This window comes from Syngnathus floridae, chromosome 6 (assembly GCF_059516105.1).
Source record: "Syngnathus floridae isolate MCC-2025c chromosome 6, RoL_Sflo_1.0, whole genome shotgun sequence".
NCBI classification, from domain to species: Eukaryota; Metazoa; Chordata; class Actinopteri; order Syngnathiformes; family Syngnathidae; genus Syngnathus; species Syngnathus floridae.
This window is the reverse complement of record NC_142418.1, coordinates 5,857,125-5,881,722: the sequence shown is the minus strand read 5'-3', so window position 1 is coordinate 5,881,722 and position 24,598 is coordinate 5,857,125. Positions and strand designations below refer to the sequence as shown.

The window sequence follows — 24,598 nt, the reverse complement described above, 5'->3', positions numbered from 1 at the left end:
TTGATCGATGGATTTAATGATTTAGAGTGCACAGATGGTTTGAGAATATTATTGCTTATATAATAGTTATTTTATATCTAATTTATATATCGTTATATGGGCCTGTGGAATATTTTGAAGTGCAAGCGCTGTCAGCAGCGCGCACCCATTGTTGACAAAGGATGATCGATGGATTTAATGAATTGGAGTGACACAGATGGTTTTATAAACATGTTATTTATGTAATCGATTTTTTTTAATAACTCTGAATGTTACGTCAGGCGCGTTCTCAGGTCTTCGTTTGTGTTTATGTCACGTTAGCATACCTATCGTTTAGCCTGTTGTTGCTAGTTCACGTCTGTTCTTGGTGTTGGATTTTGTCGAATACATTTCCCCCCAAAATGCGACTTATACTCCGGAGCAACTTATATACGTTTTTTTTCACGTTAATGTGCATTTTATGGCTAATGCGACCTATATTCCGGGGCGACTTTTAGTCCGAAAAGTGTATATATATATATATATATATATATATATATATATATATATATATATATATATATATATATATATATACACATATATATATATACATACATATACATATATATATATACACACACACACACACACCCATACATACATATATAAAAAATATATAATTTATATTACATATGTATATATAGTATATATATATATATATATATGGATATCTAATATAATCTATATTATATGTATATATGTGTGTGTATATATTTGTATAAATGTTTAATTTTCTATGCAGATAAGGCATCACTGCTCGCAGTGTTGGATGGGCTTTTCATATGTAGAAGTGGTAGCAGGCATCTGGACCTGAGTCATAGCACATGCATAGATCTCTAGACAGCAGGAGTTTGTCAAATCAAGTCATTATATTCTATCTATGGTAAAAGATTTGCTACAAAAAAAACATCACTTTTCAATTCAACAGAGAGTGCCCGCTCACAATAAAAGGGCGTCGTTGATGCTAACTGTGAACCTTGATTCCGTCTGCGTATTTTGTGGATCTTGACAGTCACACCAATTGCAAACGAAACGGATTGACGTATGCCGACTTTGCCCTTTGGGAATTTTTTTTTTTTTTTTTTTTTTTTTACACCTTGCCAAAAAACACGCTCAGTAATATTAAAGGACATTATTTAACCAATTTTTATCTTCTTATTTTTATTAATCTGGGGCCTCACTTATCAAAGAGTGCGTAGGATTCTTTTGAAATGGGTTCATTTGCACAAAAGCTGGAAATAGCGTTAGACAAGAAAAAAGTTTGACCTATCACCCCATCCGTGCATGTCGACCAACATTTCCTAAGTCAAGTGCGTCTTGCCTTTTACATTGCCAAAATCAACCAAATAGCACCACACAAATTGAACAATTGAGCACTTTCAACTTCTGAGTGAATCATGACGACGGGAGAAAAAAAAAGGGAGACTGAAATGGTATTGTTTATAAACGAGTTGGATATGGGGCAGCGTTCAAATAATACCTCAAAAAGTTTTCTAGCCAGTGTTGCTGCTACTATAGCCGGAAAAAAATAAAGGTGGTTCAAAGAGTCCTTTGTTTCTTCCTTCCGAGTTGGGAGCGGTGGCTGAGTGCTTGTGGAAACTATCTATCAAAGGCCGCCTGCAATTTGATTATCCGATTTCCTTTTGAGCAGCATCTTTGAAAGCCACCAAGAAAAAAAAGTCGTACACGCATTCTTTCAACCCGTCAAATCTCTTTTTTTGATAGGTCATAAATGTTGCACAGGAAGTTGCATGTGCATCTTTCAGGCCCTGTTTTGCGCTGATAAGTGAGACCCCTGACATTTTACAAAAGTAGCAAAAAAAAGTCAAGATAAGATTACTCAGTCTGTGGCACTGTCATGCACTTTCATTTCAGTCCCATTGTTCCTTTTCTTTTTTTTTTTTTTTGCAAGCCTCAAAAGCACCGGAAAAATGACCCTAACAACAACAACAACAGCTGGACGATGCTGGACTCTCCTCATTTTTGGAGGGGTTAGGCAGGTAAACAAAGAGAGAGTGGTGGATTCACCGTGTGCCCCACCCCCCCATATCACCTTGCCACCTTCTTTCACATTCAAGAACAGACCAGCTGTCGCCTTCTTCAGAAGTGGTCGATGAGCACAGAAACACAGTTTGCACCCACCAGGTAGTTTGGGTCTCCGGGGAGAGATTTGTTCTGCCAGTTTTTAGGGTCACCTGCGCACAATACACATCATATGTTTATTTTATATATGAAGAAAAATCATCTAATTAATTGCCATTTTGAATTATGCTTCCACGGTAGAAAACCACAAATGTTCAATAGCACATGTTAAGACTGAATGTGGAAGTCAAACTTATCCATCATCATGTTTGAATGAGATGTTAGGTTCTTTCCCAGCACAAAGCACATTTTATGCATGTATTTGGGGAAATTAAACAATGAAATGAATTCGAAAAAGGTCTACTCTGGAGTTGTTGCATGTCAAGTTAGTGTTCTGAGTAACAAAAAAACTAAAACAAGAAATATGACAAGATTTGAATATTCCTCTCCTCCTCCACTATTAGTCAAAGAGTTGCTCGACCAGTTAAGAGTTGAAAGGGCGCCGTAGACACGCTAAAGACTGAACACTGACTCAGCTCTTTATTGAGCAACATCTTTTAGCCAATGACACATTTACAAGCTGGGGGAGGGCGACACAATGTATTTTATGATTCGACTTGAGGAAGCAAGGAATGCTTGATGGAGCAGAAAAATCACCTGCGCTGTGAAAATGACTTGAATTTTTGAAATTACTTTGAAAAAGGATTGAAGACATTGGTAGTAAAATCTTCCCCTGCTACATAAAAAATGCTAAAAAAATACATATATATTTTTAATCAGAATTGATTGTTTCATGAAATTTAGGGATAATAATACCCAATGGTGAAGGAATGAAATATGGAAAAGAAGGTGGGGAAAAAAAAACCTCTCCTGTACAACCATGCAAACCTTTAAGCCTACACAGAGAGAGAGAGAGAGAGCGAGAGGACAGCGTACCCGACGAGGAGTCGGAGGATTTTAGAGCAAAAGACCAACCATCAGGGGTCATAGACGCACAGTGAGGTAAGCGCAGCTCCACCGGCTTCAGGAACTTGAGTCCGTGAGGGCCGCACATCACCAGCGGACTTAGCAGCGTTTCTCCTGCATGGGGGACATGCAGCCACACTAAGACCCCAGAAAGGTAGAACAAATAAACATGTTGTTTGCAGTAATGTCTGTGTGCTGACTTCTTTTAAGGAGACCGTATATATTTACAGTTATGCAAGCTATACACTGACTACATTCAACTGTAGCAAATTGTCATTTCATCAGTGGTGTCAGAAATGTAAAGGATGCACTCACCTGACCTTTTGCGAGCATCTTAAGATGATACAAACTAGCTGGAGTGCAATGCATTGTGGGTTGATGGCGCCTCCAAATGACTTTATTCATAGCTATACCTCCCGTTGGGAACGGAGAGCTCCATGTGAGACTGACCTTTCTCCTTGTCGAGGGGGGGCAGGATGCTGTTGTCGCGGCACACCTTGAAGTAGATCTCTTGCTCCACGTTCTCAGGGATGGCACCCTGGGGGATGATGATGCTGACGCCCGTCTCGATGGAGCTTAGGACCCCACCGTTGCAGTTGAAGATGCCTCTGGCGGTGGCCACCACCGTGTGCCCTTCATCCTCATCGTCATCGTCCAGTGCGCCGGGGCTGTAGCCGGGGTCAGAGTCATCAATCGGGGCAATGTTTGGTGCACAACAAGCCGCCATGAGTGTGGAAAAAGAGACAGAGTGACAATTTACCTTACAGGAATGGCTTTGGGGATGGCGTTGATGTTATTGTGCTGGTATTTGGGCCTATTGTCCATGGTGCGAGTGAAGGTGTCCAGACCACTGTCGTGGTCCAGAGGCTGGGGGGAGAGCTGCAGCTTTCCCCCGCTGTTGCTCACCGTGCCGGGCTTGCCGAGGAGCTCCGTCTTCACCTGTGTGTCGTTGGGCAGCAGGTTGTGGTTGAACTTGGGGCTCTCAAACTTGCGCTCGAACGGCCGCGCAGAGCTGGTGTACGGCTTAGGGACGTAGCGGTTGTAACCGGTGGGAACGGGAGCACCGACGGTCTTTGCGGGAGCCGTCTCCGTGCCGTTGACCGGGGACTTGTCGGGAAGGGCCCTTGGGGGCAGATAGCCGATTGGTGTGGGTTCATCCCTGCTAACGGGTCTGAGAGCTGCCAGGTCGGGTTTGGGGGAGCTCAGTGGCTCGGCTATGGAGTTCACTAGACAAAATAGAAACAATCACATATATAATAAAGATTCCCAATTAGTTCGAAACATCAATTGCTGTTGCATAATAATGCTAACAAAGTACAACTAATCCATGTTCCAGTGGGTAATTTGAGATCTTACCATCACTTGGGATGAGCTTGGGCAGAGTATTGGGTGGGATGGCAGAGCCAGGGGGTCCGTACTGAGAAGAGGGGCTTATCTGAGGTAGGGGGTCATATCGTTTGTCACCCGGACTCACTTTCTCGACAGACTCCACTCTAATTTGGGTGAACACATGAATTAAAAAAAATGCTGTTGGACAAAAAAAAAAAAAAAAAAAAAAGAACAGAACAGGAAAGTTTCTTTTCTTTTTGCAGGCGTGTGCTTCTACCTGTTGTACGGGTACGACAGTTGAGCTGGTTTGGCCACATCGTGGAAGCGACTGATGCCAGGATTGGGTTGGCCCATTGCTTTGCTGTCAAAGCTCCGACGATCAAAGTAGGACAACTGCTTCCTGTAGTACTCCTCGTCTTCGTCCGGGTCATAGTGATTGGTACGCATTACATCATCGAGCGGTTTGGTGTGAGGCCTCTGTGGCTCGGGAGCCCTAAAAATGATGCAAACAAAATTATGGCGGCGTTTTAAGGCACCATTTTTATGAACGTTTGCTTTTACACCTTGAATTTGCTTTACTACTTGCCGCCACTAGATGGGGCTCAAACAACAAATGCCAGATAGCAGGCATAAAAAACAAAACAAAAAAAGAACTTGTCCTTGCTCTACCTTTGCTGTCGCCTGAGGGTGCTGTTTATGACCTCAACGTACCTGTAGGAAGACCTTTCCTGCTCCAGGTTGCTGAGCGAATTTGCCTTGAGCACTGGACCAGGTGCACTTGAAGGTTTGGGAACATCTGCTGGCTGAATGAGAACCAGAGGACACAATTAGCCTAAGCTTGTTCCTTCTTGGGAGAAAAGAACAGCCCACGCTGCTAACGTTGCTATAATGTACCCTGAGAACTGACGAGTCTCCTTCCTTTGCCCTATCCATCGAAACGGAGCGTTTATTTTCAAACATCTTTACTCTGTTGAGGACCGACTGTGGTTTCATGGCCGGGTCTTCCTCCAGGTCTACCCGTTGGAGGGGTGGCAAGGGTTTAGATCCAGGAGTGACTGCTGGTTCACAAGGGGATGTGACGACCTCTGTTTGAGGAGGGAGGATTGGTGGTTCGCAGTTCATCACAGGCTCGTGCATCCCTGCCTTGAAGCCCCGGTGTGGACCGGGAATGTAGGCGGGCCTTAAACCAGAATCGCCGTAGTACTGCTTTGGCGGTTCTGGAGAACGAGGCGAATTAATGGGAAAGCTGTGAGCGTCTGCCTCATAGGGAGAGCGTGCATCGTAGCCAACAGGGGGCGGCGGTGGAGGCGGGTCATCGTAGCGAATAGACTTAGTGTGGCGCGCTCTGCCATCGTATCCCACAGGAAGGGTGCCTTCGTATCGAGGTTGTGGCGGGCTGTAGTCCCTCCCGGGCCCGTCCTCGTACGGCGAGCGGGGGGCGTAGGTGATGGGTTGCTGGTGGCCCGGCTGGTAAGCTGGGGGCTGGGAGGGTGAGGTCTGCTGGTCGTAGGGCGACCACTGTTCGTTGTAATGAGGCACACGGTTGTCGTAGTGCATGTGAGAGTCAGTGTTGTGAGACTTTGGTTCTGTGAAGCCACCTCCGTCGTAACCATAAGGCGGGTGCTCGTATTCCCGGTATGGCTGCTTGTCCTGGTACGGGAGCTGGTGAGTGTAGCTCAGAGACTGCTTCAGGCCATGGGTCATTCGCACAGGTTCCTCCAGATTGTAAAGGTCTTTCTTGAACATCTGTGAAGAGACAATATGAAATGAATGTTTTGGGGACAGAACCATGGCGATGATCCTACGCGTTTAACCATCTTCGTGTTTCAAGGCAGAACTTTGGGGAAAGAAATCCCCAACAAATTAAAAGAAAAAACAGCTGAATAAAAGTGAAATTCATGGAAGTGAGCATACAGTATGTAACACTTTCCAAATTACATAGAGAAATTTGTCAAAGTGCAAAGTTACACAAGCAAACATTTGTTTATTGAAAGAGTTCTGAATGCCCGTTTGACAAGATGCCTTTCAAGAATGACGATCATCCATATTTGTTTGATTTCTTTTTCTTCTTCCATGTTTGATAATAAAATCAATTTCATTTCTGAAAGGCCACATATCAAACATATGATGTGTAGCCTGTAGACAGCAAATTGAGTTACAGCTCTTCCTATGGAAGAAGGTTGATTTCTTGGCATCTGCTCAGAACTAAGCATGTGAACATTAACATAATGCAGTGTGCTGAGGTGAGTGATTTGTTCCATAGGGAGAATTGCTTTGACGGAAATCATTATCAAGAGTACTGTCTGCAGGTTAGCTTTCATCATGCAACCAACATTCAGTTTGAATCTAATGCAAAAAAAAAACTACTGGCACTACAACACAACACATCTACAATTAGGCCACTCGAAAGGATTGTCTTTCGTCTACGGAAGAGAGTTAAAGCTAAAGTGGAGCCATGCAAAGGGAGTAAAAGGCAACAGTTAGGGCTGGTTGTTGATGGTCTTCACCCTGGTCAAAGACTCAAGATTTACCAGTCCTTCTGGTCTCGCCATTGTGCATGTGGACCAGTATGTCGCACATTCTCTGGGAGCCAGAGGCACACAGTGGGCGCAGTGAGGCACACACAGTGTGCGCAATTCATGCAGAGAGCGAGTGGAAAGCATGTGCGTGAAGACAGGCAGTTAAAACGGCAGACTGTGGCCCAGGCCCGGTCCAAGTGGGCAGTGGAAACAGCGGGTACCTTTGGTTCTGGACCAGGTGGTCCAGGTGGGTAGTGTTCATGTGGTGGTGGTGGGGGATGAAAAAGCTCAGGGGCAGGACTGGGGCTGCTAAGTGAGTCAGCCTGAGGAGCTGCGGCTGCAGCATGGGGCGGCTCCTCTAGGTGCAAAGCCTCTAGCTGTACAGGCTGCTCAACAGCAGGGGGCGCTACCACCGCTGCGGTCAAGGAGGGCATGGGCAGAGAAGCCTCCTCTTGCTGTGAATATTGTTAAAAGACATTTACAAACACGGCTTGCCAAGGGCACACAAAGTCAAAGCCCAACACCTTGATATTTCCGAAAGCGCCAGACTTCTGCTTCCATCAGACAATGTACCAGTAGCTTCTAAATCAGGTTGAATATTTCAATTTAGGCTATGTCCACACGGACACAAATGTTTTGAAAATGTATGTTGCCTACAGAGTGCGCCAAAAATGCTTGTTTTGTTTTGTTTTTTATGAATGAAAAGTTTACTTTTCAAAGGCGGTGTACTAATTTATGTTGAGCACCTTAAGAGACCTGAACATAATAAATAGATGATCAAGGACACACAATCAAAAACATAAAATGGGAATCGTGTGGACATGGCCTTAGGCAACAACCGAGACGAGTTAACCTCTCGAGTTTTACACTGTAAAGTACATCTATCCGGACACACTGCAGTGGTTTAAAAGGCTGGGAAACATTACCTGCTGCGGGGATGTCATCTTGAAGCCAGTGGGGTCTATACGGTTCGCCGGGTCAGGTGACACTGGGTGCTGGTATCCGGGGTAACCGGGGGTGTCCTGAATGACAGGTGGGTCTTCCCTCACAGGTTCGGAAGACCGCGTGATGGCAGGCTCCGTGGGCAGACCCACCTCGTCATTCAAGGTCTCATCGAGCTCCTGGTCGGTGTACGCGCCGCCCTCCGTGTCCGTGTCCTCGTAGTCGGACGTGTGGCGGCTGTCCGTACTGTACATGGAGTACTCGCTACCCGGCGCTGACAGGTAGGACAGACGATCGTCGTGGATATCCAAGTCATCTTCCGTGGTGCCGTCCGCCTAAGAAGAAAACATTTACCCCTGGGCTCACGACTCGCACTGCATTGTAGCTGTGACGAATTTTCCAAAAATAAAACAAGGTGCCCATTGCTCACCTTTCCCTCAGACACCCACACGAGCTGGTTTTGTTGCTGCTGGATGGTTTCTTTAAGCGCTCCGTACCAACCGTCATTCATGTTGTTCAAGTTAATGGTGGCTATAAAAGAAGATTTGGGGTAATTAACGTAAAGGAAATAACTCAGCCTTTTTAGTGCCTTTTAATATTCAGTGGCCACTCACTGGTGAACAGGTGATGATTATTCTTCCTCAGTTTGATGGCTCGTTCATACAGCTTCCTGGCACTTTTCCTGGACTCTGGACACAGTCTTGTCCTCATGTTTTTCACACCTTGCTTGTTATCGGGATTTAGGAAGACTACGATTGGGTACCATTGAGCATAGTTCAGCCTGTCCACAGCATTGGGAGTGATGTCCAGCACAGCGTGTTTGTCCTTAGCAAGAGCAGATGAAGAAAAGGTGAGTTGGGGTGATTTTTGGGGAATAATGCAATGTGGATATTTGATACAACCAAAAAATGGAGAGCTCACTCTATCTATGATTTGCTTGATGGTGTGAAGACGAATAATTCCTGAACTGCGCTGGTCTGTTCCTGCATCTCTGGGCTCGCTCTCTGGAAAATAAAGCATATATAAATTTTGAATGGACTTCATAACTTCTGTATGTTATCCTGATGTTCAAACCATGATGTGTAAACTTACTTGCAAGCTCAAAAAGATCTGGCTCTTCTCTAGACAGTTTCTCTCGTGCTACATCGGCAATAGGTCCAAATATCACAACAGGTCTTAGGAAACCAGCTGTGACCACATATAAAATGAATTTGTATAATTCAAAAACAGAGGAAATATTCACATAATGTGCACGGTCAGATTTGTCACCTTCTCTCAATACAACCCTCTCATAAGCTGGGAATTTTGTCTGGACCGGCTGTGAGGAAAGATCTTCTCGGCTTTTCCTGAGGTTCCTCTTTGAACTGCGAAGACCGCGGAACCTCCAGAAGTCCGCCCTGTCGCCCCCGGCTGTTTTGGGGAGTGTGTATTGCACGCTGGAGAGCTGCTCCGCTCTGTTGACATATCGTAGGAGAGGCAGAGAAGACTTGACGCACAAGGTAATGGATGTGTCATAAACTTGGCACGGCTAATCTCAATAGTGCCAGCAACAGAGAACATTTCAAGGAAATGACACATTTAAAATAAATAACAAAACCAAATGTCCAATGCTCCATTTATTCTACATGTCATTTTTTTGGATGCTCAAACTTCCTGCTAACGTCAACATAGCGCAGGCACTTCAGGTTCCCCTGCATAATCTATTGAAGAGCTGCATCAAGAGCTTCCTCTTGTCTAGAAAGAACACAATGCAATATTTACATTGACACTGTGAAAATTCTTACTTTAATATCACATTGTTAATGTGTGTGTGAAACTAAAATGCATTATATGACATATTTTGCCCCATTTGTGGCTGAACAAGGTTAAATACAAATTGATGAAGAAAAAAGAAACACAACCAATATATAATAAAAAAATAAAATAAATAAAATATAGATAGAAATCTGTCATTAAGAGGCAGAATCTTGTTGCTTGTGTTATTTGTTCACCTGTTTTTATTCGGGATGATCCCCCTCTCCACCTCCTGGTGGTTCTTGCCAATGCGAATAGCGAGCCAGGAACCCAGCTTGCCATTGTAGAGGGTATCCACCACGCGAAACACCTCGCCCTTGTTAAAGCTTAACCCGTATGGAGATTCCTTCTCGTACTCAAAGTGGGTCCGGATGTAAAAAGAGTCACCCACATCAGACTCAACGATCCGCCGATAGACTAAAAAAAGAAAAATATTACGAGAGAGTGAGCGAGCTATGATCTGATCCAGAACTGGAATAACAAGACTGATTTCAGTTTGCTTACCATCTTTCTTCTTTTGAGCCAAAATGGTGACCTCTTCACCTTTCGGAAGATCCAGGAGGAACAGCACTGCCTCCTCTCGGATTATGTTTGCAAAATCGACGTTGTTTACCTGAAATTCCGTAAACACAATGAGCCTCGGTGGAGCGTTTTGGTGCATTCAAGCTAAATTGTAACATTCTTTCAATACTGACAGCTTGGTGGAGAGTAGAAATTTATAAACTAAGGGTTCCCAGATATTTATGTTCTCCATATTGCTAGGGATTTTTTTTTTTTTTTGTGGAGTGTAAGAATTCAAGTCATTCCTCAAACAAAGGAGGTGTAACAAAAGAGATATATGGCTGCATGGAAATGGTACAAACAGTGAAAGGAAACAGCGCAGTCCCTAAGTCATTGCTAAGAGACCGGCCCAGAGGTACAGGAATTTTGGAGTGAGCATTGTGTGTAAGGACAAACAAAAAAGGAGCACTCAAGCTGCATGCACAATAAGCCAAAATTGTATGGAGCCACTTGGCACTCCCTACTGTCCACATTAAGAAAAGTGAAAAATGTTCAATAATCAAAAAAAAAAAGATCACATTTTTAATTTCTCCAAAAAGCATTAATTTTAAAACACTTGATCTTAGGTAAAAGGAAACGTACCCTGAGAATTTGGTCACCCTCCTCGAGGCCCTCCTTTGCAGCTGGGCTATCCTCCAGCACGCCGGCAACAAAGATGCCAACATCGTTCCCTCCTGCCAACCGCAGCCCCACACTCTCCCCCTTTTTGAACTTTACCAGCTTCATGCTCGGCCTGAGGACAAAGAACACAGTCAGACTTTATTAGACGAGATAAACTTCAATGGAATTTTTGTGTCCTGCAAAACAAAGCCAATAGTGAGTGAATTCTGAATGCTGCCCTACTTTGTATTTGATTCAACTTTGTGGAGTTGCTTAGAAATTCAGTCGCCTAGTTTTGCAGATGACCACAAAAATGAGTCACTTTGGTGTTCTAATTTGAGACACTAACGTCTCGTGTAAAACAAAATTTGTGACGCAGCTAAGGATGACTACAATGAATAATACCGAAGGATGCTGTCATCGTGGGCAGCACTTGGCACAGGGGCATCGGATGGGCTGACAGGCAGGTCCACGTCAGGCTGTCCAGGCTGAGCGTAAACTGGCTTCGGCTCTGATATAATAAAAAAAATCCAAAAAAAAAAATCACACAAACACAATCATTGTTACAAACACTGAAGGAAGCAAAGAGGACATAAAGGCAGGAAGCAGAGCGCTGCAGGCGGGAATGAGACGTCAGACTAAATAAGATCTTATGGTTTTATTTTCACTTGGCTCCAGGCATGTTAAGCCTTGCTCAGCAGGCGTTTGAAGCTGAACTTTTTCTTGGAATTCGTGTACTTAAAAAAAAATAAATAAATACTGGGTAGAAACAGGAGGGTTTTTTTATTTTTACATCACAAGACTTCTTTGTTGGGGCTGTTCTGATGCATATGACACAGAAAACAAAGATTGAGTTCGGCTGCTGAGGCTTGAGTGTCTGACCTGGGAGCGGCGGAAGTTGTTTGTCATCTCTGGTGAGAGCCGGCTCCTTCGGCTTGGGCAGAGGAATTTCCTCTGAAAGCTTTGCTGGTGTTGAAGCGCCTTTTGATAGCCGCTCCTCATCTCGACTTCTGTGACTGAGGTCAAAAAGAGATGGATTGGTTTAGTTCGCCATCAAATACGGACACAGCTGCCCTATAAAAGTTGAGAGGCAAACTGATTCATCACCTTTGCTACAAAGAAGAACAAACACTAATCCACACTAAATTATGGAGACCCCCCCAGTCCCCACCGTAAGGGACAGAAAAAAATAAAAACAGGACAACTGAACAGCTTGAGCCCGAGGCAGCATCTTGGTCTTGAAGGTCACAACGTTCCTTTTTTATATGTTCTATTTATAGAGCATCTTTATCTTCCGTCTTCAAGGTGAACACATAGACGCTTAATAGCCTGTAGCTTGAATGTATGCCTCAAAGTCTACCTCGAAAAAAAAAATTATTACCAATGTCATCATCAGGTTGAAATAAACAGTAGAAAAGACTGCACACAATGCCAATAAATGGAGTCATCAACATGCCACCTTGTTTATGGCAATGCTGGCGTCACGTCTGTGAATTTATACTATGCTGTGGCGGGTGGCTGAGGGATGTCAATGGCACTGCGGTGGTAGCCGCTTTGAATAACATATACAGGACAATGCCACAAAATATTAACCACCAGAAACTGCAGTGTAAAATATCCTTAATGTTAATACAAAAAAAAAAAAAAAAATGTTTCAGCAACATTACAAAAGTGTCCAAGTCGGGTTTTGAATTTAAAGTTTATCACAAATATAATAAGGATCTATTTCTCTAGCACATTTTTTTTCCCCAAACAAGATTTACACTATTATACTAAATATTACTAGTTCTACAACTAATTACCATAGTCACAAATTACATGAACTTACGGTATTCTCCAACTGGCCAAAGAACGGGAAAAAAGAAAAATCAAGTTTATAGTCAAGTCATATATTGTATACAGTAATGCACTTTATGAAAATGCCATTTTTATATGCTCTCGTTAAATTTTGCAAATGTGATGCAATATTCTGATATACCGTAATTTCCGGACTATAAGTCGCGGTTTTTTTTCATAGTTTGGGTGGGGGGGCGACTTATACTCAGGAGCGACTTATATATGTTTTTTTTCACAAATTTTTACTTGATCATTAAGACATCACTTACTTACAAGTATAGTTGACCACTTCCCATGTTATTTTTAGTATAGTTGATCACTTCACATGCTTTTATATCTTTATCTTGAACATATTCAAAACATAAAAAATAGAGAAAACATCAAATAAAGCAATTAACACTTTAAAGCACCATATCCAAGTCCACTGTCTGCTGTATGTACACTTGCACCATTTTTGCTCCTCTTATATTTATTATTATTATTTATTATTATTTATTTATTTATCATTTATTCAACACTCTTATTTATTCATTGTTTGTGCCTTCTTGTTTTTTTTTTGTGTTGCTTGTATGCATATGTGTACTATCTCACCGAGGGATAGTGGAAACGTAATTTCAATCTCTTTGTGTGTCTTAGTATATATAAAAAAAATAAATAAAAAAAAATCGACAATAAAGCAGACTTTGACTTTGATAAAACAACCAAAAAAAATTATATTTTCAGATGAAACTGGATGAGGGGGCTCTAAATTTCACTGTTGGCCGTGACTCATCAACTGGGTGGGCTTAAGAAAAATGGCACCAAAAAGAAACTCATATTTTGCAGGTTACAAACTTCAAATTGTAAAATATGCAGCTGAAAACAGTAATCGAGCAGCAGAAAGAAAGTTTGGAGAACCGTGATGTACCAATGGATTACTATTTCAAGTGACGTCAGTAGCGCGGCGGTTGTTTACATACAAACGTGCCCACATAAGGACTACCGGCATCATTAGCGGTGATCATCTCTAAGTGACACGGCGGACAAAGAGTTTGAAGGAATTAAGGATTTGGAGTGACATAGAAGGTGTGAAAAACTATTATGGCTTTTACGCACGCCCGGTCCTACTCTACTGAGTCGGGGGCCGGCGCTCGGCCGAGTGGCTGTCCGCGAACGGTGCGCGGGGCTCGGACATGGCCATTACGCATGCCCGGTCTGTCTGGAAGTCCACGCCGCCACACGCTTGGAAGTTTGTTTTGTTTAATAAAGAGCCGTTTACCAAACGCACGTCTATCCTTGCACTTTGTTAACGCTACAATATAGTTATATCGTAGATCTGTGGAATAAAGACGAGGCTGACGTCAGGGCGCACGCGCGGCGATGTTGACAAAGGACGAGGAATTTGATCGATGGATTTAATGGATTTAAAGTGCACGGGTGGTTTGATAATATTATTAGCTTGTATTATAGTTATTTGAAATATAGTTTATCTTTCGTTATATGAGCCTGTGGAATATTTTGAAGTGCAAGCGCCCTCAGCCGTGCGCACCCAATGTTGACAAAGAACGATTGATGGATTTAATGAATTGGAGTGACACCGATGGTTTTATAAACATGTTATTCATGTAATAGTTGTCCTTAATCACTCTATATGTTACTTCAGGCCCGTTCTCAGCTCTTTGTTTGTGTTTGTCACGTTAGCATACCTATCGTTTAGCCTGTTGTTGCTATTTAATGAATTGGAGTGACACCGATGGTTTTATAAACATGTTATTCATGTAATAGTTTTCCTTAATCACTCTATATGTTACGTCAGGCCCGTTCTCAGCTCTTTGTTTGAGTTTGTCACGTTAGCATACCTATCGTTTAGCCTGTTGTTGCTATTTAATGAATTGGAGTGACACCGATGGTTTTATAAACATGTTATTCATGTAATAGTTGTCCTTAATCACTCTATATGTTACGTCAGGCCCGTTCTCAGCTCTTTGTTTGAGTTTGTCACGTTAGCATACCTATCGTTTAGCCTGTTGTTGCTATTTAATGAATTGGAGTGACACCGATGGTTTTATAAACATGTTATTCATGTAATAGTTGTCCTTAATCACTCTATATGTTACGTCAGGCCCGTTCTCAGCTCTTTGTTTGTGTTTGTCACGTTAGCATACCTATCGTTTAGCCTGTTGTTGCTATCGTTTAGCCTGTTGTTGCTCGTTCATGACTGTTTTTGGTGTGGGATTTTGTCGAATAAATTGCCCCCAAAATGCGACTTATACTCCGGAGCGACTTATATATGTTTTTTTTCACTTTTTGGGGCATTTTATGGCTGGTGCGACTTATACTCCGGAGCGACTTATAGTCCGGAAAATACGGTACTGTTTTTAAAAATGACCCAGCCACAAAACATAAGTGGCAATAGCTGTGTGAAAACTTTCACAAGGAATGATTTTTGACAAAAAAAAAAAAAAAAAAAGCTTAACAACCCATACTTCATGGTTTTTTTTTTGTTTGTTTTTTTGTATTGCTGGTCTTCACCTGCCATTGCTGACTTGAGGTGGCGAGTGTCTGGAGTGGTCCGAGGGTTCCGATCGTCTGTCTGGAGAGCGGGAGCGGCTGCTACGAAGTCTGTCGTGCGATCGATTGGAATGGTCGGATGCCAGAGATTGGATATCTGAAATGTCTTATACACACACACATACACACGCACACACCAGTTTTAAGCACCCCAGCCAGCGAGCGGCGACCACTTAGCAGCAATCTCACCGTCTCTGTCGGAGGCGTTGGCTGAAGGAATGCTGTCATCGAGGTCAGGGATGTTCAGCAAGGTCGCCCGGTCATCTCTCTGGACAACCATTTTTAGCTTGCCCTTTGACCTTTCTATCAGCTTCTTGGCATCAATCAAGGAGAGGTTCTCAGTCACTGTGCCGTTGATCTGCAAGAATCAGAAGACGGATTGTTATCTTTGACATGATGACGCTTTCCTGGTGGCCAGACATTTTTAAACCCACACTGTCTGCCACTTTAGTAGCACACTTAATGGTCATGATTAAATGCAGATCAACAGCGGTCATCCTTATCAGAGTGAAATCAAATTTAAAGTGTGTCGAAAAGAAACCCAGACTCCACCACAAGCCTTAGAAATCGAATAAAATAATTGTAGCATACTAGCGCCGTTATTTCTTTATCTTGACTAATGAATGTCTTTACTGCATCCTATTGGGAAGGGTTGCAGTCTCACTACCACATAATCTTTCAGGTCACAGGTTTTTTATCTCTTTTTTTTAAATACAAATCTTATTTTTGATCTCTTAAGCTTGTGCAGGCAGACAGAGTGATGATGAGGTGAAGTGTGCTAAAGTTTGCAAAGACTTGAAACAAAAAAATAGCCCCTTGCTTTCATTCCAATGTCAGAACAGAACTGATTGAGAGCAGTTAGTTTAAAAAAAAAACAAAAAAAACTACCTGTTGCGCACATACTGCTATTTTATGTGGTGATTCTGGAAACACACCAGCCTGCATCTGTAAGTGCTGTTATGCAACTTTGGACAGCACAAAAAAAGCAGTAAAAAAAAAAAAAAAAATTCCACTACATTACCACTTCTCATTTGTGCTTCCAACCATTATAAAAAGCAGTTGCTGCAAGCTAATCGTCTGTTTCATACATTTTGTGATGTATCCCCAGCAGCCTCCCTCACCTTCAGTACAACATCGCCCTCCTGGATGTTTCCATCCCTGGCTGCCAGGCTCTCGGGGGAGATGTCCTTGACGAAAATGTGGCTGGCCAAGCGCAGGCCATACTCTGCTTGGTGAACGACAACAACAAAGTCAAGGTTAGCTAGCACAGAGTTGACAAGACGGCACGACGCAGACGACACACGGATTCTGCTTCCGCCAGGATTAACAGTGAAGATTAAAGAAGATTAAATCCTCTTCTCTTTTTACTAAGATTTATTTGAGTAACTTGGATTCTGCTGAGGTTGGCAAGTTTTGTGTTCGCTGGAACATCACCAAAATTGACTTAAATTTAATTCTGACCCAGCAGAAAATAAAGTGATTTTCCAGGATTAACAGTTGGACTAATTTTCTTTCTTTCATTTATCCCCGACTTTGTGAGCCTCACCTTCATTTTTCCGTGATTTCACCAGCGTGACCTTGGCGGGGCGAGGAGGCAGGTTGTGTGAGCGGCGATCTGACCGCGGTGAGAGACTTCGCTCCCGCGAGCCGCTGCGTTCACGTTCCCTGTCCCTTCGGCCGCAGCTCCGACCGCTACGCCGACCCATGGCTCCGCCCATGCCGCTGTACGCGCCGCTACGTCCACTCCGCGTCTCATATATCTCTTCGTCGTAACTGTCCTCTTCCTCGTCATGCTCGGACATGGTTTCCCGCTCCCCGAGGCGACCCATGGGGACGTGAACCTTCCTCTTCCGTCTGATTGTCTGCTCAAAAGAAATCAAGACGTCAGGAATAGGAGTACGTGGTTGGTTACAGGGAGATGAATCAATCGCATCGACTCAAGTCAGCTCAGGGGACTTCCATTTTCTATTTTGGAATTACTCACTGTAACACAACGGTAACAATTTAACTCACGATTTTGGCAATTTTTCCACTTTTACGAAGCTGCTGGACCGCATAGGCATGCTCCACATTATCCATAGACACAGCATTGACCATGACAACTCTGTCATTTTCCCTACAAGAAGAAAAGACATGCTGGAGCAAGACGGAAAATGCAAAACCAATCCGACTGTGCTGCCAATCACTTACTGTAGTAGACCTTCAGCCGGCCCGCCTTTTAGCACATCTGAGATAACAATGGAGGTCTCGCCACTCTGAAAATGAGGGTTATCTCGGCCTCCTGATATGGCTATCCCGAAGCCGAACCCTGGTGCCTGTATTGAAAAATAAATACACGAGCGTGTTGATTTATGTACACTGATACGACCCGTCATAACAATAAAGATGCCTCGAGGGGATGCATTCAGTTGAAAGGGCTTCTCGATATTTTGTTGCACATCACACAGAGGGCCAGAAAATTGCACGCTTGCATGGAGAAATGTCAGCGTAATGATGATGCTGACTGTAGCCTTGAGTGGAGTCCGGGTGCATTTGTGCTTTGTTCAAAGCACCTGGACCGTTGTCACAAAGCAGGCTGGCATCTCTCAAACATATTAAATCCAAACTGGGATGCTCCAAGACATTGAGGGCAAGTGTTGGAACAGGGATGTGGTTTTCAAGATCTTTTTTGACCAGTACTCACCCTGTGCAGTGTTACAGTGTGCTGTTCCCAAATGACAGTCTCCTCCATTGCTGCGCTCTAGAAAAACAAACAAAGAGTGAGGAACAGGACAGTCGCGGGACACGCTAATAAAATCTCTTGCGAGATAAAATGAGGTCACAGTTATAGTGAATGATATTAAAGCACAGCCTTGGTCACTGTAAACCCCCTGAGAGGATGAGATGAAGGTCAGCTCCTTCAACTGTTACTGCGACCTTGTCCTTAGCGCCTTCGCTGCTCGTTCTTGAACTCCTCCGGCATTTCACCTCGGCATTTTTAATGGTTGCTTATAAAACATGATTAAGTCTAGAAGGTTGTAAAAAAAAAAAAACACGTAAAATTACAACTTAATAGAATATTTTATATGTCCTATATTTGGATGATAGCAGCATCGTGTCTACAAGCAAATAATAATTTGGCTAACAAGAACTGAAAGGAAAGGCATAAATCGCCACAAGTGGCCCGCCACACGTTCTTGGCCTGGGAGCCGCAGTCATTATCTCTTCAGGCAGCTTGTGGCGGGACTCGGTAGACTGAGGAGTGAGACCAAGTTTGAATGAGATCACCACTCCCCCACCCCATCCTCCAAACCTCCAATACAATATACACTGCAGCACTTAAGCAGGGAGGGGGGTGAAGACATTTGAATATTAACAAGACTGCAGAAAAGATACTAGAATTCCAACTGCGACTCTTTAGGGAAGTATCATTTACACTTATGTCCAATCGGTCAAGCCCATGGAAACGTTGATGCAAAGAAATAAAAAAAAAAAAAAACTGCGCGCCATCAAGGCAGACGATATATTGTTGACATTTGGGGGAAAAAAAAACCTTTTCTCCCTTTCACGTACACCTTTGAAAGTATGCAGTTTGGCGTTTTCTTCCTGCAGCGCTTGTTGCTGGGGTAACACACAGGGACCACTGTGGTGTTTTAAAATTTAAAGTGGGCTGACATTTGTAGTGCTTGCCACACAATTGGAATTACATACCAAAATCCCTTTCTACCTTTTAAATGAACAAAAGTAAACAGGCGACAAAGTGGGCAGACAAACTTTTTATGGGGTTACGTTATCTGGGTAAGAACCGGATATAATTTTGAGCCAAAACAAGATGATTTTGCTATATATAATATAATGAATAATTTTAAAAAAATCTTATGTCTCTTCATGACTTATTTTCTATACGATGCAAAAACTGTCATTAACAGACACGCCGAATTGCAATTTAAAAAAACATAATTTAAGGACCAAGTGACATCCCAACATCATTTTAGTAGCAAAAAGAAAACGATCCCTTTACAGATGGCTGTTCAGTCGCCCCATTGACTGATGATGTGTTTTTGTCCTGCCCGGCCCGAGCACAAACAAGCGGTGCCAGCGCAAGCCCCGTGCCACAAGGCAGAGCCAATGCTGGCAGCTCCAAGGAGACGCTTGGGCAATGCTTGGGGGGGATTACGACCAAGCAACTTGGGAGCGGGCACAACACAGATGGACCATCACACAGATGGAATGCACAGCTGAGAGTCGGGCTGGAAAATATGGCGGGAAAATAAAATCCCAGATTTTTGATTTTGATTAAAAAAAAAAAAAAAAAAAAGCAAATGACACGAGCACAAACACCGAACACAAGTATTGCAGAGTAATCCGAAAAAAACAAATTGATATCCCTCTCCAATATTTATTATTCATTAAAAAAACTAAAAACATGTCATTTCCAAACATCCTTCTTCAAAATGGATCCCACCCTGCACACGCTCATGGGATTGAAGCAAATCCCTTCGGGCTTGGCAGCGATCTGTGTGGGATCTGCAGTTTGGGCTAGAGCACAGGACTCTGTGCTAGTGAACATCCATCCGCAGTGTAAACTGCTGTATCGGATTTAACTCTCAAATTGCCTCGGTGCTCAGAGCATCGCTTTTTCTTGGGAAGCGGCATTTTTTTCCTCCATTCATCTTTTTTTTTTCCTTTCCACTTCCAAGAAAATGATGGCTCACTACATGTTGGAAGTGATTTTTGAAAGCTGACGTTATCCTTTCCTCTTTACAATGCAGCTGCTGTTCCCGGTCACATTGAGAAGACAGGTGACAACCAATGACATGAAGGGACTGTACATTACGACGCCTATGCTGTATCGGGCATTCACGGCACAATGTTTCATTGTGCATAACATGACCTGAACGCTTCGAGGACAACCTGCCGAGTCAACCTCAGACTGCAGAAAAAAAAAAAGAACACCCGAGCGGCTATTATGGACCATCTTAATCTTCACATACGACATAAATATGTGCGACCATTACGGTAGATAGATCACAGCACAAAAGGTTCAGATGCATCATAAAGGCTGACATCATAAAGCTGTTGAGGTATTAGTTTGATGTTTTCAGTGGTTTGTATCACTCCACTTTGTTAAACTGGTGCGTTTATGTTACTCAACACCACCTATACACCCACATACAGCCCAGCTTAGCAGTGACTGATGGTCACGACAGGACACTTAATCTTTTTTTATTTGTCATTATTATTTAACAATTTCTTGTAGAAAAGTAGATTTGCTTCACAGGGTTATAATTAAAGATGAGCCAGCAGACGTAAAGAAAAGTAAGTATAAAATTGTACTTTAAAATATAATATTTTGCTTGAAATATTGTGATAAAGATGTTTATACAACAGGGAATGAAAAAAGGTGCATATAATATTGCCATTGGTTACTAGGAGCAAACACTTCCCAAAACACAACCTCAGTCCTTGTTAGAATAGAAATTTTTAATTGAGCAAACTGACAACTATTGTCTGTACATCACAGTAGCCTGTCAATTTTTCCATAAACCCTTCAGATGTCTTCTATAAAACACACTTCCAACAAATACATAACAACTACAGCCAATTGCAACCTGAGATTTTTTTTCTTCTTCTTTCTAGATAGTATTGGCAACAGCACCTAACCCACAGCTGGAGCTGTTGATCCTGACCAGAGCCACAGAGCAGGAAATCAGCTCCAGCACTAAATCAAGCCCAGTGGAAGTTATCAGCAGGCCACACGGAGCCCAGGAGAGCAGGAATGTGCTGATAAGCGGCGCTGCTGACCTGCACCCTGTCTCGTCTCTTGTCACAGTGTGTGGGATGAGAACAAAACTGCACTCATGATGAAAGCTTGCTTGTGCATCCCACAGATGGTTTGTGATTGATAGGTGATTTATAGGATTTCCAGAGATATCCCTTTTGATCACGCCTCGTGTTTTAACTGCGGGTTTTCCGAGCAACTCGAGTCACGCCGAGCTTCTGTGTTACTGTCGTCACAGCCGTAATGTGCTGTGGAATCTTAAAAGTCAAACAACTCAGTCCCTTCCTGGGACTAGCTAGTTCTTTGATGTTGGATAAACCGAGCTCCCGTGAGGTACGCCAGACGTGCTAGCAGCTTGTGTCACGCATGGCTGACCATCTTTTTGAAGATACAAAAAGCCAAACGTGCTCAATGAATTATTTCTGTGAAAGGTACAGTCTATGGAGATTTGTTGAAATTGCCTCTCTGCAGGATGAAGGTTGAACGTTGCAATGTTGTTCATTTCATATTGTTCTTGATATTAGGGGTCAGCGTCTGAAATGAACCACCTTCAGGCGGTTCAAATTATGGGTTCCTCTATGCAGCATCTACGCATCTCCAAAATCACAACTTCAGAAAATCTTAAATATGCTTTGTGGATGTACGAAGACAAACAGATGTGCGTAAAATTAACCAAAATTTATGTCAAACATATCAGATGTTACATACAAATCTTAAATTGGACTTGGCTGCCCAAAATACAACATGAACATGTCCTTCAGAAACTACCATGACTCAAAGACTGCTGGTCCCATGAGACTTCCGTGTAAGATAATTTACAGGACAACATGTATGGCTGCCCTTGCAGCGACAGCATAGAGACTATGTCGTATGACGCCAAGGGCTTGCCCTGAATGTGAAACCGAACAAAAGATCTCTTTCGAGGTACCAGTTCATCATGACCCTCATCTCCATTGTTGCTGTTTAATTTCTCAATGGTCCGTTTTCATTGGGCCACCAAGTAACTTTTGCTTCCTGAATATTTCTCATGAGTCCACCAATAGACTTTGGCTCTGAGCGGATGGTTCACTTTGTATTTATTTTAACAGCTTAAGACTTTGACAATACACACGCCCATGGTGGTTGGATGACTAGTAGTTGAGAAAGTACTAGATAAAATGTCCGGCAAATACTGCAATTTAATTAAAAATATCAATAATTGGACTCATGTAATTAGGGTGAGCAAAATCTTGACCACGATTAAAATTGACTGCAGTAACTATACAGGTCTCTGGATTAGGAGCATCCCTTGACAATAGTGAAGCTAGCGTTCATTAAAACATACTGTTCTGGGCTAATAAATGGTAATGACACAGATTACTAAAAAGTGAACATTACGAGTTTGTAACAACTTTTCAAAGATCTTAACCTGTACCAATAAATGCCAACATTCAACAGGTAAGGGCTGATATCCGTTGACTCGGTTCGAGCGTTGATCACATCTGATGCAACCGCGACAAGGCTGTCTGGCTACTGCCTGTAATATTTGCGGTAAAAGTAACGGGACACGCTGAGGGAGACGAGAGCGTCAGCTAACGAGCTAATGTTAGCAACCTGCTAACGAGCTGTGACTAAAGACCCTCAGTCGGGGTACTGCACTACCACTTAAACAATACGAGCAAGTGTTCAATCTTCACCCTAAAACTTAACACCAACGTCATATTTTGGAATCGTCAACCTTAACTTGGTGTCACATGGTTACGGTACGACACTTCCTAAACGTTTTCCCCCTTTCATCCTTTTCGTTGGTCAAGTCGAGCCCCCTTTGCTGGCCGACATTTTGTGGTAACAGCTAGGCTAGTTGCTCCTGGCTAACGGTTACCTCCACGAGTGCTCCGCCGAATGACAGTTTGACCGAATGACATTTTAGAACACATGAGAACCATATAAAAGGATAGATATATGGAGAAGTAGCTGCCATTTCGTTTAGGAGCGAATAGTGGTGTTGAATGGCTAACCCGCTTAGCATAGCACGTAAATGCACTTTCCTAGCACTGGGGTCGCTAAGTTACCTCCACTTGCACCCTTTTCCCTCGCTCGTACCCGATAGTATGGGGGGGGGGGGGGGGGGGGGCATGCATCCTTTCCCCGCGTGCGGCGAGAGCCAAAACAACGGATACATCCACAAACATATTCACCTTGGCAAAAACAACGGTCTGTGTGGCGTCCTCCAACCCTCCCCCCGAAATATGTGCGACGGGAAGGAAAAGTCCTCTTTGCGTGGCTCCAGAGCAGCAGCAGCCGCCGCACTGCAATGGCAGGCAGGCAGTGGATGATGCCTTCCTTCCTTTCCACCCCCTCTGCGCGCACACTTCGGCTGGCTTGCCCGACGCGGTGGCAGTGACAGGTTCGCTTGGAACAAACCATTCAGGCTAGTCCGCGGGGGGTGATGGAGCTGGGATGCAGGGGAGGCTGTCGACGGAAGCTGCAGTAGAGCAGCAGTAGCGGCAGCAGCAGCATCGCCCCAGCGTCATGCCACCTTGAGAGCTACGCAGAGGGCTCAGAATTCACACGCGGAGCTTAACGCATGTCTGCTAATCGCTTGAAAAACCCCATGATGTGTGATGAAATGGATGCGACTGCATCCAGCTCGAACTGACTCATATCAAGAGCATCCATATACAGTCCATGGTACTTTTTAATAAAATGTTGTCCCCAAATTGTTTATTTGACGATTTTTTTAGTTTGACTTAAAATATTTTAAAACACATCTATACTTTCAACTCCTTACGTTGTCAAATAGCCTCGTTTTTAAACCTAACAATGTACAAGATGTATTTGATTATTTTTTCAACACCCTATTTCTTTGAACAAATAACCATGAAATACAACTGGTAGCTGACAGGCTTTCCCGAGAGTGATTTCCGTATAATGACATCTGCATGCAGTATGAATTTTCAGCAAGAAAACAAAACAAAACAGTTTTACTCATTGTGTCAAGCAACATTATATCGCATTCCCCTCAGGTGGGCAAGGAGAGGTGCCTCAGAAAGGCACATATCAAAATCATAAATCACTAAATCACGTTCTTTAGGAAGCATGTTTCTAAGGATCTTAATCAAACAGAGAGCTTAGAAATTGATGTATGGGAGGGAGAGCATATATCACAATTGGCGCGACTCGTGATAATGTAGCAATGTACTCATACTAAGGAAGTTTGCTCTCTATTTACTCGTGTAAGCTTGTACAGCATCTGCTTTTATAAAGATAAATGCAACTACATGCACACACACGCGCACATACACAAAACTGCTGGGTTGTGTTCTTAACCCCCTGCTGGGTGGATTTTGAGGAAACTGGGTGAGGTTGATAAAAGTATCATCTGCTAATTTTATGTTGGATGTATACAAGTACTGAGTGAAAACTGTCTCAGTAAAACAAAGCTCTGCACACTGAAAAATGTTGGCTTTTATTCAATTAAGTTTTTCATGTATGTTTCAAATGCAGACTATGCTTAAATGTCATTACATGCAGAGAAGAGAGTTCTTAAATCCATCCTACTGCCGCCGTGCTTAATACAGCTTCCCGTGCAGCCGTGTACAGATTTAATCAATATACAGTGAAATGTAAATTGTGCACTGCACCAAATCTTCCTCTT

General features: G+C 43.1%; 1 protein-coding gene and 2 long non-coding RNA genes across 12 annotated transcripts in view; 2 read left to right on the top strand and 1 right to left on the bottom strand.

Moving 5' to 3' along the window:
- Positions 1-568: 568 nt before the first annotated feature.
- tjp1b (tight junction protein 1b) overlaps positions 569-24,598 on the bottom strand; it is a 44,230-nt gene continuing 20,200 nt past the window's right edge. Inside the window, exons 1-28 of one of the 10 annotated variants that reach the window (XM_088378107.1) lie at positions 23,139-23,340; positions 17,884-17,940; positions 17,391-17,515; positions 17,214-17,316; positions 16,747-17,062; positions 16,322-16,428; positions 15,390-15,558; positions 15,162-15,306; positions 11,697-11,830; positions 11,220-11,325; positions 10,797-10,947; positions 10,158-10,266; positions 9,851-10,070; positions 9,129-9,313; positions 8,952-9,047; positions 8,781-8,863; positions 8,474-8,684; positions 8,290-8,390; positions 7,844-8,194; positions 7,139-7,372; positions 5,293-6,144; positions 5,110-5,201; positions 4,676-4,891; positions 4,426-4,562; positions 3,830-4,295; positions 3,520-3,737; positions 3,040-3,183; positions 572-2,216 (exon numbers count right to left, since the gene is read on the bottom strand). In XM_088378107.1, the coding sequence (XP_088234233.1) occupies positions 2,122-2,216; positions 3,040-3,183; positions 3,520-3,737; positions 3,830-4,295; positions 4,426-4,562; positions 4,676-4,891; positions 5,110-5,201; positions 5,293-6,144; positions 7,139-7,372; positions 7,844-8,194; positions 8,290-8,390; positions 8,474-8,684; positions 8,781-8,863; positions 8,952-9,047; positions 9,129-9,313; positions 9,851-10,070; positions 10,158-10,266; positions 10,797-10,947; positions 11,220-11,325; positions 11,697-11,830; positions 15,162-15,306; positions 15,390-15,558; positions 16,322-16,428; positions 16,747-17,062; positions 17,214-17,316; positions 17,391-17,515; positions 17,884-17,931 (5,214 nt within the window). In that variant the 5' untranslated portion in view covers positions 17,932-17,940; positions 23,139-23,340 and the 3' untranslated portion in view covers positions 572-2,121. Of the gene's footprint in view, positions 2,217-3,039; positions 3,184-3,519; positions 3,738-3,829; positions 4,296-4,425; positions 4,563-4,675; positions 4,892-5,109; positions 5,202-5,292; positions 6,145-7,138; positions 7,373-7,843; positions 8,195-8,289; positions 8,391-8,473; positions 8,685-8,780; positions 8,864-8,951; positions 9,048-9,128; positions 9,314-9,850; positions 10,071-10,157; positions 10,267-10,796; positions 10,948-11,219; positions 11,326-11,696; positions 11,831-15,161; positions 15,307-15,389; positions 15,559-16,321; positions 16,429-16,746; positions 17,063-17,213; positions 17,317-17,390; positions 17,516-17,883; positions 17,941-23,138; positions 23,341-24,598 lie in introns of those variants that run through there. The other 9 variants (XM_088378101.1, XM_088378099.1, XM_088378103.1 and 6 more) reach the window with 9 other exon arrangements.
- LOC148396105 (uncharacterized) lies at positions 13,314-16,212 on the top strand. Its single transcript, XR_015858967.1, has 2 exons — positions 13,314-13,715; positions 15,181-16,212. It is a non-coding gene; the product is annotated as an uncharacterized LOC148396105 (long non-coding RNA).
- LOC148396104 (uncharacterized) lies at positions 19,645-21,728 on the top strand. Its single transcript, XR_015858965.1, has 2 exons — positions 19,645-20,498; positions 20,820-21,728. It is a non-coding gene; the product is annotated as an uncharacterized LOC148396104 (long non-coding RNA).